General features: G+C 47.6%; 1 protein-coding gene and 1 long non-coding RNA gene across 3 annotated transcripts in view; both read right to left on the bottom strand.

The window, feature by feature from the left end:
- Positions 1-45: 45 nt before the first annotated feature.
- Positions 46-2,110, bottom strand: LOC121817430 (uncharacterized). Its single transcript, XR_006057337.2, has 2 exons — positions 1,731-2,110; positions 46-1,635 (listed from the first exon to the last, which is right to left on the bottom strand). It is a non-coding gene; the product is annotated as an uncharacterized LOC121817430 (long non-coding RNA).
- A 5,444-nt stretch (positions 2,111-7,554) lies between these two features.
- The window catches only part of GCLC (glutamate-cysteine ligase catalytic subunit), a 45,077-nt gene continuing 36,888 nt past the window's right edge, over positions 7,555-15,743 (bottom strand). The window contains exons 11-16 of one of the 2 annotated variants that reach the window (XM_015102643.4): positions 15,551-15,643; positions 15,142-15,246; positions 10,566-10,647; positions 10,386-10,492; positions 10,179-10,299; positions 7,555-9,140 (exon numbers count right to left, since the gene is read on the bottom strand). In XM_015102643.4, coding sequence (XP_014958129.2) covers positions 8,929-9,140; positions 10,179-10,299; positions 10,386-10,492; positions 10,566-10,647; positions 15,142-15,246; positions 15,551-15,643 — 720 coding nt within the window. In that variant the 3' untranslated portion in view covers positions 7,555-8,928. The remainder of the gene's footprint in view (positions 9,141-10,178; positions 10,300-10,385; positions 10,493-10,565; positions 10,648-15,141; positions 15,247-15,550; positions 15,644-15,743) is intronic. The other variant, XM_015102644.4, reaches the window with a different exon arrangement.

The raw sequence follows: 15,743 nt of genomic DNA, 5'->3' as shown, positions 1-15,743 counted from the left end.
ATTTTTTAAAATGGCTAAAATTTATTGAGCAATTTTTGAGCTGGCTTTCTGTATCATTGTTTTATTGAATTCTCACATCATCTCAGTGATTGAATTACCAGAAGATGGACAGAATAAAAGGGTGGAGAAGAGCGACTTTTGCCAGGATGCAAATCTGATGAGTGATACTCTCCACACTCAACCAAGTTAAATGTGATTCCGAACCCCACAAGATCAGCTATTACTTCATAACAATCTACATTCAATTTCTGAAGAGAACAGGGTCCTTAGATTAAAAAAATGTTTTCACTGCATCTCAATGGAAATGAGAATCCAAGAGAGGCCCATTTTCGTGAATGACAGCATTTTATATAAACTGAGGCAGTTGCAGTGTTGCAAATCTAGTTCCTCCAAAACTGTCCCCTCATCTTCACTGTTGCTTTCCTCTGGAAACGATGAACTTTGGCACGGATCTTTTGTCATGACACTAGAGCTCTTGTCCAAGTCTCCTTATTGAAGATAAAAATGACCTTAACATTCCTAAATCCAGTGCATTGGTCTCACTTATCATTCCAGATTTTTCAGCATAATGTAGTGCAAGTTTGAACACTGCAAAAGAGAATCAAATGGTGCCTCACTTACTTTGGGAAAAAAGGTTTCTTTGCCTGTGGAGAGTTCAAAATTTTCTTGGACAAGGAGAGCTTGAGGAGCAGTTACTATTGTCCCTGGACTTGAGGAGCATCTGTGTCCCCAGGACCCCAGTGATAATTCAGTACTACTAGCAGCTGTGCAGTTGCCCCAGGAAACGCTCACGTTTAATTTGACAAACAGAAAATCATAATTTACTCAGAATTCACCACTTGTGACAGTGTGGAAACCCTAACAAAGGCTCACCTGAGACAACAGGATAAAAGGAATGCTGAGGAAAAGTAATTCAATATCGCAAACATACCAAAGCCCCATGAAAGAGGGCACTACCAAAACTCATTCATACAAATCTGACATAGAGCTTATATAATCATACAAAGTTCTTTTCAAAAAGGATGGGATGTATACATTTATGAGTAACCAAGAGGTACTGCTTTAAATGTTATAAATCTCAACTTTTCTTCAATACTAAACATAAGGACAATTCAGGTAAAACAATGCAGTAACCGTCACCACATCATCATCCCTAAGGTGATCTTGAGGCTGAATTTCTTCACTGAAACAGGAGGAGAAGCAATCCTGCTCGGCTCCGACTGTGTAAGAGAAGTCTCAAGTAAGAGCTTATCTCCTGAGGAAAATGCAGTTCATTTGGTTTCTGGAATAAAGTGTAGATTCAGTGTAGAAGTTCTAGTATCTGCTCTCGATGCATGAGACCATACGCTTGCTTCTTTGGGCAATAAATCAACACTCGGGAACAAACAAGTGAGATCACATGCACAGACCTTCACTGACCAACAAGCAGGTGGAAGTTTGTATCATTACAGGATGCTTTGAGCCCCACAGACTGTCACAGCATAGGACTCACTTGTAGAAAGCCTGGAAAGTTGCAATACATCTGGGAAAAATGGGTTCTTCATTTTCGCAGGCTAGTTAGCATGTAGAATGTCTCTCTCTTGTCCAAGCAGTTTAATATATTCTCTGTAGTTTTCAGAAGCTATCAGCACTAAGCTGGAAACAAAAGTGAGAAGCAGGTCAGTGGTTCCTTTATTTAAGGAAAAATATTAATAACAGGGAATGGATCAACAGGGCCCATTTCTTCTTACCAAGGAAGATGCATATCCTCCAAGGAAGACTGTGTCATTTACAGGCTGCGTCAGCCGTCAGCAGGCTTAGTAGGATGCTTTCCACTGAGGTTCTAGCGATGTCCTCCATTCAGTTCAGTTCAGTTCAGTCGCTCAGTCGTGACCGACTCTTTGCGACCCCATGAACTGCAGCACGCCAGGCCTCCCTGTCCATCACCAACTCCCGGAGGAACTTTTAAAAACTATTCGTTTTTATTAATTTATTTGGTTGTGCCAGGCATTAGCTGTGGCGTGTGAATCCAGTTCCCTGACCAGGGATGGAACCCAGGGCCCTTGCATTGGGAGCTTGGAATCTTAGCCACTGGATCACCGGGAAGATGCTTAAAGATGATCCGGGGACAAAAAAAAAAAAAAACACAAAAACCCAACAAACAACAGCAACAACAAAACCCTTTTTAGCGCCAATAACAGTGTCGCGCGCCCCCTGCTGGCCGCCGGGCCCAGAACCGGACACCGGCTGGAGAAGCTTGCAGAGCCCCGCCCGCCGCGGACAGAGGGGAGCGAAGCGGCGACGGCGCGAAGGGGCTTCAGAGCGCGAAGGAGAGACCCCGGAGCTGCCGCTGGGGAGGTGGTGCGAGCGGAAAGCCGGAGCACTAACGGGAGAGACGCAGCCCCCGACCGCGCCCTCCCTCTGGTCCCGCGGAGCCCAGGAGCAGGGCAGGCGCCCTCTGGTTCTTGGGAGCTCGGAGGCTGGCGGGGCCGGGGTGTGCGGAGGGGGTCATGGAACTTTAACTTTTTAGAGGATGAAGTTGCAGATGGTCACGCTTCCCAGCTCCGTCAGGCCGAATGCCCTGGGTCCTAGGAGGGAGGTGCTGGTGAGATGGGGTACCCAGGGCATCTTTCAGGGCAGCACTGGGTAAATGTGCACCGTGGAAAATGTCCGCTGCCCGTTTTTAATGAGTTTTTTTTTTCCTGTTGAGTTGTATAATACTTCCTCAGATCTCAGTGACGCTTTATTGCGACTGTGCTGCTGAGTACAGTTATCATCTTGATTTTACATTCTTTCATCAGCCTTTTTGGAGAAGGAAATGGCAGCCCACTCCAGTATTCTTGCCTGGAGAATCCCACGGACAAAGGAGCCTGGTGGGCTCCAGTCCATCCGGTAGCAGAGTCGGACACGACTGAGCGACTAACACACGCGCGCGCGCGCGCGCGCACACACACACACACACACACACACACATATTGAGTTGTATGGATTTTTAAATATATTTTGGATATTAACCCCTTTATCAGATACAAGATTTGCAAGTATTTTCTCCCATTCGGTAGGTTGCATTTTTGGTAGGTTTCCTTTGCTTTGCAAGAATTTTTTACTTTGATGTAGTTCTACTTGTTTATTTTTATTGCTTTTGGGGTCAAATTTTAAAAAATCATCAAGACCTATATCAAGAAGCTTAACACCTACGTTGACTTATAGAAGTCTCTGGTTTCAGGTCTTGCATTCAAATCTTCAACCCATTTTGAGTTAATTTTTTTGTATGGTGTTATTCTTGATAGTTGTCTAATTTCATTCTTTTGCATGTGGCTGTCCAGTTCTTCTTACACGGTTTACTGAAGAGATTGTCATTTCCCCATCGTGTATTGGCTCTTTTGTTTTAAACTGAATGACTGCAGCCATGAAATTAAAAGACGCTTGCTCCTTGGAAGAAAAGCGATGACCAACCTAGACAGCATATTAAGAAGCAGAGACATTATTTTGCCAACAAAGGTCCGTATAGTCACAGCTATGTTTTTTCCAGTAGTCATATATGGATATGAGAGTTGGACCGTAGAAAAAAGCCGAGTGTTGAAGAATTGATGCTTTTGAACTGTGGTATCGGAGAAGACTCTTGAGAGTCCCTTGGGCAAGGAGATCCAACCAGTCAATTCTAAAGGAGATCAGTCCTGAATATTCATTGGAAGGACTGATGCTGAAGCTCCAATACTTTGGCCACCTGATGTGAAGAACTGACTCATTGGAAATGACTCTGATGCTGGGAAAGATTGAGGGTGGGAGAAGAAGGGGATGACAGAGGATGAGATGGTTGGATGGCATCACCGACTCGATGGATATGAGTCTGAGCAAGCTCTTGGAGTTGGTGATGGACAGGGAAGCCTGGTGTGCTGCAGTCCATGGGGTTGCAGCGTCAGACACAACTGAGCAACTGAACCGAACTAAACTGACCAAATATATGTGAATTTATTTCTGGGCTCTCTATTGTGTTCCATTGGTCAGTTTTTATACGAATTCCATGCTGATCACCACAGCTTTGTAATGCTGTTTGAAATAAAGTCTGGAGTCTATAGAGTCTATTGCTCTTACTGCATCTTCCATACTTCATGAGCTTCCCAGGTGGTGCTAGTGGTAAAGAACCCCTCTGCAATGCGGGAGATGTAAGAGGCACAAATTCGATCCCTGGGTGGGGAAGATCTCTTAGAAGAGAGCATGGCAACCTACTCCAGTATTCTTGCCTGGAGAATCCCACGGACAGAAGAGCCTGGAAGGCTACAGTCCACAGGGTTGCACAGTGTCAGACATGACTGAAGCAACTTAGCACGCATGCACATACTTTGTAATGTTTCATTTCACTAAATGTTAAGAATGAAAGGGGCTTTAGGGACTATCCAGACAATTTCAGCCTCCATTTACCGTAAATACCAATAATCAGATTCAGATCAGTCATGTCCGACTCTTTGCAACCCCTTGAATCGCAGCACCCCAGGCCTCCCTGTCCATCACCAACTCCCGGAGTTCACTCAAACTCACATCCTTCGAGTCGGTGATGCCATCCAGCCCTCTCATCCTCTGTCATCCCCTTCTTCTCCTGCCCCCAGGCATCAGAGTCTTTCCCAATGAGTCAACTCTTTGCATGAGATGGCCAAAGTACTGGAGTTTCAGCTTTAGCATCATTCTTTCCAAAGAAATCCCAGGGCTGATCTCCTCCAGAATGGACTGGTTGGATCTCCTTGCAGTCCAAGGGACTCTCAAGAGTCTTCTCCAACACCACAGTTCAAAAGCATCAATTCTTCGGCTCTCAGCTTTCTTCACAGTCCAACTCTCACTCCATACATGACCACAGGAAAACCATAGCCTTGACTAGACGGACCTTAGTCAGCAAAGTAATGTCTCTGCTTTTGAATATGCTATCTAGGTTAGTCATAACTTTTCTTCCAAGGAGTAAGCGTCTTTTAATTTCATGGCTGCAGTCACCATCTGCAGTGATTTTGGAGCCCCCCAAAATAAAGTCTGACACTGTTTCCACTGTTTCCCCATCTATTTCCCAGGAAGTGATGGGACCAGATGCCATGATCTTCGTTTTCTGAATGTTGAGCTTTAAGCCAACTTTTTCACTCTCCTCAGGAGGCTTTTGAGTTCCTCTTCACTTTCTGCCATAAGGGTGGTGTCATCTGCACATCTGAGGTTATTGACATCATAATGCAAATACAGCAAGTCGCCTACGTACAAACCTTGTTCTGGATTTTCAAAGAGGCAAACCTGCCTTCCATCATGGTCAGGCTTTAGTGAAACTGCAGCTCGTCCTGCAGTCCTAACCCTTCAGCTCTGCCGTCTCCCACCTTCTCTCCCTCCTCGTCGGTAACTCTTCCTGCCTGCTCACTTGATGCCAGCCCCTGTATGCATGCCAGCTGTTGTCCTGTACTGCTGTACTTTTCAAAGAACTGTAAGATTAAAAATGTTTTATCTTTTGTGTTTGTTTTTTTCATGTATTATTTGTGTGATAAGTACTATAAACCTATTACAGTACAGTACTATATAGCCGATTGCGTTAGTCGGGCATCTAGGCTAACTTTGTTGGACTTCCGAACATGGTCAGAACATGAACAGAACTTGCTTGTGTGTAGACTTACTGTAGTCTGAGGAGTGCATCTTTCCCAGCCAAGGTCACCTGCTAAGGCCTCCTCACATCCTGTCCAGACATTGGTTCCCTTCTAATTTACACTTTTGTAAATATCACTTGGCCTACATGTTCAGAAGCATTTACAGGGAATGTTAAAATATTTACACAAAAGCATCAAGAGAAGAGAGCAGCTGGGAGATCTCAGTGGCTTATCTTCATGGAACGTAGGAGCAGGGAGCCTTAATCTAAATGGAAAGTTTGTTAGCAGCACCCGTAAGAACCCTGCCGTTAAACAGCCCATGTCCAGTTCTGAGAAGGGCCCCTTCCCCAGCAGGGAACCTTGATGCCCCGGAATCCCAGGCTCATAGCCCAGGTCTCTTCCCCCACATCCGACACCACCAGTGCTTGAAGGATGCTGTTACATTTTCTCTCTGCAGGGTCCCCAAGGAACCTCCTGAGATGTGGCCTCATCCTGGGTTTCCACACTTTGCACTCTTTGTGTAGGTGCTAGTTCAGAAGGAAGGGGGCCCAGGCCAGCGCCCTCCACTGAGACAGAAAGGCTCACCAACAGCTAGGGGCCAGGCGGCAGACAGAAGCATCCTGGGGCCAGGCTGGGCGGCAGTCAGAAACATCCTGGGGCCAGGCTGGGTGGCAGACAGAAGAATCCTGGGGCCAGGCCAGGCCCTGAGGCACATGGATTCGATTCCCTGACCAGGGATCCAACTTAAGCCCCCTGCCTCAGTAGCTTGGAGTTTTAACAATACAAGACCGCCAGGGGTCTGTCTGTAAGCTTTTCTGTTTTTTCCAGTGCTGGGTCTCCAGCACTGTACAAGCTTTTCCCTGGTTGTGGCAAGCGGGGCTACTCCCTAACCGTGGCGCGGGCTTCCCACTGTGGTGGAGTCTTTTGCTGCAGAGCATGGGCTCCAGGGTGGTGGGTTCAGCCATGGCCCGAGGGCTGTGTGGCTCTCGGGCTTAGCTGTCCTGTGGCACGCAGGATCTTCCTTGATCAGGGATCGAAAAACCCGTATCTCTTGCACTGGCGGGCGGATTCGTCGCCACTGAGCCACCAGGGAAGCCTCCTTCACAGGTTTTGTTTGTTTGGAAACCTCTTGTAAATCCAGGAGACTCGATGGGTCAAGAAAAGGCCAGTTGTGTTCTAAGTGAGTGGGACAAGGCACTCTTCGCTTATCTCACTGTTTTCCCCCCAAAGCCTGAACCCTCAGCTGTGTTCAGGAGGAAAAGGTGATGCTTTGTCTTGGATAGAGACACAGAGCTGCCATTTGAATTTTCATACACACATGAAAGATCAGTACCAGCTGACTTAGCACAGATGTGTGTCTGAGGTACAGGAGTGATCTAAGTCCTTGTTACTCAACATGGTCCACAGACCAGCAGCAGCAGCGTTGCCTGTTGGCCCCAACCCCGGGCCCACTGAGCCAGAGCTGCACTTCAAAGACGTATATGCAGATCTGTTTGGCAGTGACCCTGCCCTGGGATCATTCAGATAGATAAAAGCAGACCAGCAGGTGACGCTGAGAAAAGTGGACGGACCAGATGAACTAGGGGTCGGCGGTAGGTGAGAGATGCGTGTCTGAAGACATAGGTAGGCAGTGGCTGTCTGCTGGGCCTGCTGATCCAGTCTGAGCGGATTCTCCACGGTGCACGGAGCACCTGAGTTACTTGCATGTAATTCACCACATGATCGCTGACTCAGCACGGTGACGGTTTGGAATAAAAGGAAAATTCATGTCCGGCGGCCACTGCTCCCCTCCCCACAGGGCTGAGGGCTCCTGGGGAGGTCAGGCATCTATCTGTTCTCATCACTGTGCTTCTTTCTAGAAAGAGCTGAGGATGGAGCATGATAAAGAAATCATTTTCTGGCGTACCTGGGCTAATTAAAAAAAATTCACCACCATCCGATTAGTTGCAGAACTCACTTTCAAGAGTTTTCACAATGCCAATTCCATTCTTTATTTCCTCATACCACAAACATTTTACTGCCTTTTTACAACCTGAATTTACATAAGCAAATTGCAAAGGGAAAATAGGCATTCTTTTATCCTCCAAAACGCATGTAAGAAATATAGCACAAATGAACAGGCTTAGCTGAAGCTTTATGGCAATTTCTTAAAATGAGCATGACAGTTTAAATATTTATGCCTGTAAAGGTTTGCATAATCTACTATACATAGTTATTTCAGGAGCAGTTAAGACATTAATCGGAGAAAAACTTCAACAAAAAGCTCTAACAAATGTGTGCAACTTAAATTATTTACAATTAAACATTCAGGGTCCTGATTCACAAAACTTGGTGCATATCATGATTTTTGCAGAGAAGCTAAGTAGTACGCAGAATATTCCTTGGGTAAAATCTAGAATAAATGGCTTTTAGAAGAATGTCTGTAATATGCTTATTGGAAACTAGAGGAAAAGTAACAAAACAAAAACCTCAGCAACTGCGTTTGATTTGAAAATTTAAGTAGACAGCAGCAATCAGAAAAAACAGGGGCCACAAGAGAAGAGCTGGTGGCATTTGATATTAGTTTTGTTATGTACAAGGAAAAAAACAATTCTCCCCATTTTTGTCCTTAAAAAAAACCCCAAAACACCCCCAATAATCACTACGTGTGAACTCAGAGTCTTTCTTCTTCCAGAGTTGTCTTCAAACTTAACACCAAAACTAGCAAATGTGGGTAAAAAGTACCATCAGTTCAGTGGGTTTTGTTTTAGTAGAGAAAGCCTGGGACAGGGTTACCAAGGGATTAGCTATTCAAATTATGAGAGAATTGTCACAGATAAGGCGTCAGAACCCCAAGCTTCCCCCTGAAGCACTTTGGTGGATTCAAAAGTGATTTTACATATATGCCAAAGGAGATGATGCAAAGAAAATGAGCAGGACAATCTGTTTTCAAGGTAAAGTGACAGAATTTTCAGTGAATCAGGTACCAGGTTAAAGCCTTAAAAAAAAAAAAAAAAAGCCAACATTTACAGTAAACATTTTAAACTCTGGAATGCAGATATAGTACAGTTACGGGTAAGTTACATTTACAAAACTGCTTCAGACAGTAGTTGCTCCAGAGTCAGAATTGAGAAATGTACAAGCCAGCTCATGAGAACCTTAGATAGGTTATTAAAATACATTGTTAATCATAAAAATACTTTACTATGTACATGTACACTGTATAAACTCTAGGTCTGCTGAATCCCACTTCTGCCAGCGCAGCGCACTATTTCCACCGGCTCCTCACACAACGCACACAGCTGGTCCAGCCGTCAGCTCTTCGGGAACGCGGGGAAGGGCTTCTCGTCCTGCAGGGTGTCTAGGTGGAAGAGTCGCTTTTACTTCCACTGTACCTTACTTTCCTAAACGCTGGTCCGAGTAACTCTGGGCACTCACATGATTCATTTGCGATTTGATTACACTTTAGAAGAAGGCTATAGTTCATCTGGTCAGTTATTACACTGTCCTGCTTGTAGTCGGGATGCTTTGCGATAAACTCCCTCATCCATTTGGCAACTGTCATTAATTCTCCTGGCGGGGGGAAAATAATTTTTTTAAATGACAACTTAGTAGCATTTTTTTATTTGTTGGGTTTGCGTTTTATCTTTAGAAATATGACATTTAGCGCCTGGACCACACAACCCTGAAGAAGAGTCAAGAGGCGTTTGGGTCGAGCCACAGGGCAGGGGCTGGGAACAAGACGGCTTTCACCTTGTCTGAAAAACTCCTTCTGGGAAAGGTTTCATGCTGCCAGCAGGAGCAAGAGCACACATGCCCTGCTGCTATGAGGCCTGCTAGGTGCCAGCCATACGGGGACGCCGCCCGCCCTAAAGACACAGGAGCCAGTCCATGTTGACTAGTCCGTGTCCTCCCGTCCAGCCAGACCTGCCTGTATCGGTGTCAGAGACTGCCCTGGACGGGGGGCTCTGGGCTCCCCAGAGAGACTTGATCCAAGAGGGACACAGAATAGTGCGTAGATGCACTCAGAGAAACCCGCAGAGACAGCACTTGGGGGGTCACCCTCTTGGCTCTGGAAACCTTACAGAAGCCTCAAGCGAAACACACAAGTTGCTGTCCTCTTAGTTACAGCTGACAGCTCCCGGGTCACCGGGATCTCAAAGCGGGAAAGCAGAGGTCCCCGGGCGCCCCTACAGGGAGCCAGGCTAGTGGGCCCGAGTCCGAGCTATGTGCTTAGTTGGTTGACCCTGGAACCAGCTTAGGCTCATACAGAGCCCGGGGTGCTGCAGAGCACACACAGTTGGGCAATAATGACAAACTATCCACGTACGGTATTTCATCGCCTGAAATGCCATCGGGTTAAAGATTCAACACTGGTTTATGAACCAGTAGGAGAAAAAGCGCTGCTGATTCTCTTTCACAGCAGACTGTGAAAGACAACAAGGTGTACGTAACTGCAGAGATGGTACTACCCGGACAAGCGCAGTGATCAGCATGCTGTACAGTTTAATAAAAGACCACTTTAAAAACGGAGTATTTTAAGACTGTGAGGTTCTGTCTATGCTAAGAGATTCTTTTTTAAAGCACAAAGGAAAGCGGAGGCTGCCGTACCGGATGCCCTCTTCTTGATGAGCCTCAGGTAGTTCAGGATGCTGCACCTGGTGTCCACGTCCACCTCCATGCTCTCCAGGTAGGAGTTCAAGACGGGGATCAGCCCGGGGAACACGCCTTCCTGCGAGGAGCAGTGCGCGGTCAGGCAGGGGCGCCCTGGGGGGGCTCTGGGCAGGCAGGTGGGGAGCAGGCCAAGGTAGGCCCTACCTTGCCGTTGATGATGGTGTCGATGGACATGAGCGCGTACTCCTCGGCCGCTGGCTCCGCCCTGCCCGCAGCCTTGCCGCAGCCGTCCACCACGGCGTTGCCACCTGCTGGAGGGGTGCGGGGTGCATTAGCAACTGGTGCGGCCTCCGGGGACCCCAGAAATGCAAGAAAAGGTGGTACCTTTGCAAATGTCTTTTCTGAAATAAAACAGTTCCTGCAGGACGGCATCTCGCTTCTGGGCGACCTTCATGTTCTCATCAACCTAAGGAGGAAAACCATGGCCACATCAGAATGTGCCCGAAGTCGGGGACACTCGTGCTCCCACGTGGGTGGGGCTGCTGCCCTCCGCGGCGGGGACCCACCTGTGAGGAACCCTCCCACCCCCAGCGCTGGCTGGGGCCAGAGAGGCTGCACGCTCAAAGGAGTCGTGTCTCTCAACCCCAGCCTGGGATGCGCTTTTCAATAACGGGGCAACTTGAAGAGACACGCACCTTAGAAATCCATGTGAAACTTACACACATGGAGGCTGCCTGAGAAAACTGGGGGGAACGTATGGTGCTGGGGAGGCAGGGAGCTGTCCCGGCTCACAGCCGGAGGCATGGAGGGAAGCACTGAGGCCCTGCTGCCTTGGCGGGTGGGGGGTCCTCTGTCCTCCCTGCCCAGGGCTTTGCTGCCTCAGCCAACCACCTGGCAGTGGGCAGGTCGCCAACACTGCCTGCCCGCCTGGGGCTCTGCCCACTCCCTCAGGAGCCCCCAGCTCCCTCTTTGTGAATTCATTTATTTCGATCAACATAAGAAATCTTAGGGGACACTCCAATATACAAAACAGACATAAGTCAGAGGTCACACTGGAAGGGACGGCCGAGACAAAGTCCTGGATCAGCTTTGCCCTTCACACCCATTGATTCCTACAGGTATTTATTTGTTTTTAAAGGTACATATGACCTTTGGATTAATGTAGACAGTTCTAGGAACATGTTCAAATAATAATCCTCATCTGTCTGGCTTCAATCCTAATCAACACTTGCATTTTTCTTAGTCTTGACAAAAAGTCACAAAGATCAACAGTTGTAACTTCTGCTTTCATAAATTCCTTTTTCAGTCTGTTTTTACTACTGCTCTTTAGATTCTGAATTTGACTACCTAGGTTTATTTTTAATCTTTCTGTTAAAGCATTTAAAGCTATGGTTTTCCCTTGAGACCAGCTTTGCCTGCCTCATTTTCCTATACAATCTACAGTTCTAATTTTGATTTAATCTAGAACCTATTAGGAAAACAATTTAAAATTTCCAACAGTTAACTTTTTCCTGAACATTTTCTTGATGAGTTTTGGTGGAAATGTGACTTACTGTATGCTGTCTAGTTCTGAGAAGTGAAAATTTCCCTCGATTAGTTTTTGGTATTCTTCCTCGGGGCATTCAAAAGGCACGTGTGGTATGAGATCTGTGATATAAACGACACAGCCGGGCTTGTTAGCCATGCTGTTCACCTCTGCTGAGGCTTTTCTCTTCCTCTGACTGTGTGGCCTGTCAGTTACTGAGCAAGGCGCTGTTGTTAAGCGGTCTCCTCCACCATCCCGGCGCGGCCTCAGGACAGCCCGCCCGGCCCCACTCTACACCTGCACACCGGGGCGCCAAGAGGACACCAACCGTCCAGGTGAAAAGGCTGGTAGGTGGTGCAAGCCAACTGAGTGTTCACCTGGACCAATATCTTACCCAGTGCACTACAGTGCCCGTAAATTCGTTTATGCTCTTGAGAAGCTATGCTTTCTGGATGATGAAAAAAAAGAAAAAGAAAGAATCATGTCTCTCAATGATCTTGGATGAGCAAGTGGATAAACTTGCTTTCTGCTCCCATTGAAGACTTTCTCACATTTCTCTGCTACAACTTTGCCATTCCTGTGTTCTTTTTAAGTTATGGAGCTCTTTACTGTCAACATCTGTCCGTGTTTTAGGTGTAGCTTATGCAAATCACACTGCCATTTTAGATCACCGCTTTCAGCACTTTAATAGGAGAACACAGTCTATTCAAATCTGTCTTCATCTTATGTTCCCCACTGTGTGTTCTCCTGGGCACACTGTCTTCCCATGCCCACGGCCCGAGACCCACTGCTGTGGCTCCGAAGTTTCCTTTGTTCTTTCCCCACCCCCTTTAGCTAGGAGATTAGAGGCGACAAATCCTATTTCTAAGCATTAAGTGTGGGACAGTTCAGTTCAGTTCAGTTGCTCAGTCGTGTCCGACTTTTTGCAACGCCATGAACCACAGCACGCCAGGCTTCCCTGTCCATCACCAACTCCTGGAGATCACTCAAACTCGTCCATCGAGTCGGTGATACCATCCGACCATCTCATCCTCTGTCGTCCCCTTCTCCTTCCGCCCTCAATCTTTCCCAGCATCAGGGTCTTTTCCAATGAGTCAGCTCTTTGCACGAGGTGGCCAAAGTATTGGAGTTTCAGCTTCAGCATCAGTCCTTCCAACGAACACCCAGGACTGATCTCCTTTAGGATGGACCGGTTGGATCTCCTTGCAGTCCAAGGGACTCTCAAGAGTCTTCTCCAACACCACATTTGAAAAGCATCAATTCTTCGGCGCTCAGCTTTCTTAACAGTCCAACTCCCACATCCATATATGACCACTGGAAAAACCATAGCCTTGACTAGACAGACAAGTAGTTTTGAAACTCTTTCTCCAGATGTCAGCCATTAAGAAGCATCTAATACTCCCCTCCTTCCACTGACCCCTTGCTAGATAAGATTTCTGTCTGACTTTGAGCCCTAACTTCATCTTTTTTGTTATAATCACTTGGAATTTAAACACTAGCTTGGCTGCCAGAGACATCCACGGTTCTGGTTCTTTAACCTTCAGGATTCTGGAGACTTCTCTCCATCTCTTCCAGCATTTAATATTACAGATGAGAAATGAGACCAACTGATTTTTCTTCTTTTTGGCAGAACGCTAAGTAGCCTAATTTCCTCTCCTTTCTGGACAACTGATCTTTTCTTTGAGATTCTTCCTAGATTTCGGTTCTTCTTTACCTATTTCTGTCTCATCCTTAATGGACTCTTACTCAGGGAAAATTATATTCATTTATTTTCTTTATTGTATCTCACATCTCTTTTGTGTAGACTACTCTCTTCTTCTAATTATTAGACGGACACTGAACTTTTCAAATAATTTCTCTCTTGCTTTTCCCATGAGTTCTGTTTCTCTGCCGTCCTACAGGGACGAACTCAGCTTGGTTCCCGAAATCAGTGACTTTGACCTTCAACCACATCTGCTTACTGGGGAGTATACTGAGTTTTAAAAGTGTGGCTACTACATTGTTTCTGAGAACTCCTCTGCTCCCCAAATGCTCTTTGATCCACAGGGCTTGTTTATTTAAGATGCGACTCTTCTCTAGAATTTCTTCAAGGGCATTAGTGAGAATTTCTTAAAATATTCTTTCCGGTTTCCAAATTAACCGTGTTCTACTCAGGATAACACACTCTGGGGGCCCATGGGCTCTTCTCTTTAAGGCTATTAAAAGTTTTCAAGTTTCTTCTGCCTTTCAGATATCTATACCAGGCCCTGGAACAACGCGTGTCCCCCTAGATGAAGATGCTCTCCAGCAGTGAACATCACAGTACTCCATGATCTGCTGCTGGTCGAATTCTCGGATACGGAGGAACCGACTGTAAGTTGCATGTAGTTTTCGGACTGTGTGAGGGTCAGAGTCCCTAAGGCCTGTGTTGTCCAAGGGGCAAGTGTATTTACATTCATAAGCAAAGGCTTAGAATGGCAGCTCTCCGGGACCCATGACATGGGCTGATCTCCCCAGGGGGTGCCCCGCAAGGCTAACAGGGGCCCGCAGAGTCCTGCAGGTCACCTTGGGCCTAGGCGCAGTGGGCAGGCAGGGTCTGCCTGACTGCCAGACTTCTTCAGGGTGCATGTATGCACGCTGGCGGGAGTGGCCCCCACAGAGGAAGGGGGCATCGGGGGCAGGCACTGGCCCGGTGGCTCTGGTCCTCCTCCCACGCTCGCCGGGACAAGCAGCGTGTCCCGCTGTCTCTGCTCTGGCCCTGAGCCCCGCAGACCCCCACTCTGCCCGGCAGCCTCTCCCAGCCCCACTCTGTGCCGAGACCCTCCAGCCGGGAGCCCAAGGCCTCCATGCTCGCTTGGCTATGCCCCCAGGGTCTGCAGCACTGCAGCCTCACAGCCTGGAGCTATTTCAAGGCCCTGAACAGCTTCCAGAAAGCTCCATCTTGGTTTTAGTTGGGCTGAGGCGGATTCAGATCTGTTTTTCCGATGGTGCCCTGCCATCCGCATTGTCTAGAAACCTCCCCAGCTCAGCGCCTCTGAGGCGCCCCCTCCCTGCACTGAGTAGTCACGCATCCCTTCCTCCCGAGTCTGAGGTTGTGACCGGCCTGAGAGCTGACAGGATGAAACACACTGGGGGGCACCCCCTCCCACCACCGTCTTAAGTCAAAAGTCTAGAAATCGGCGGCTATTCAAATGAAACTCTGAATGTCCTTCAAATGGGCCGAGTAAGGAGCTACCATCAGCACTCTGTTTCCAGGAGTCTCCACCAAAATGGTCCCCAGATCTATAGTATAAGCTTTGGTTTGAAAGGAAATAAAACAGGGTGGAAGGGGAACACTCTTTCTAAGGAGGAACAGGTCTAAGTGAGGTCAGAGTTGAAACAAGTATTATACAGAAAGGAGCATCAGACGATAATCCAGATGCCCACAGCCAGCCCTACGCTGAACACCGTCCTTACCTTGGACAGCGGGATGAGAAAGTCCAGTTTGTAGGACAGGATCACCCTGGTGAGCAGCACCACGAACACCACATACGCAGAGTTCTCGAAGTCCGTCAGCTGAACCTGGACGTGGGGCCAAGATGTCAGGGACCCACCGTGCCTCCCCGAGGCGCCCCGTGGGTCACAGCGTTCCCATGCACCTCCTGAGCCCCCACCTGGGGCAGGAAGCCTCTGCCCACTGTCTACTCCCGGAAGGCAGTCCTCTGGGCTTGCATGACACACACACACACACACACACACACACACACACACACGATCTGTGGTGCTGTCTGTGTCACCCGAGCCTCCAGGGAGGGTATAGGTGGGTGGGTGGCGGTCAGGTGGGAATAGGTTCGACAGAGTTGGTTCCGGCCCGCGGGCTGCATACCTCCATGGGCCGGAATTCCACTCTCCACCCAATGTCAGAGTTTGGAGGTGGAGGCTTGAATCGCATTGTCTGCCAATTTGTGGACTGAATATTCTGTAATCAAACAGGAGAGAATAAAACCAGTTTTCCACATATCCAGAAGATACTAAGATGATTTCATATTTAACATGTGAAGCAGACTATTTACTGTCTA

Source organism: Ovis aries, chromosome 20 (genome assembly GCF_016772045.2).
Source record: "Ovis aries strain OAR_USU_Benz2616 breed Rambouillet chromosome 20, ARS-UI_Ramb_v3.0, whole genome shotgun sequence".
Classification (NCBI taxonomy): Eukaryota; Metazoa; Chordata; class Mammalia; order Artiodactyla; family Bovidae; genus Ovis; species Ovis aries.
Note: the sequence above shows the minus strand (reverse complement) of the source record. Positions and strands in the feature narration are given on the sequence as shown.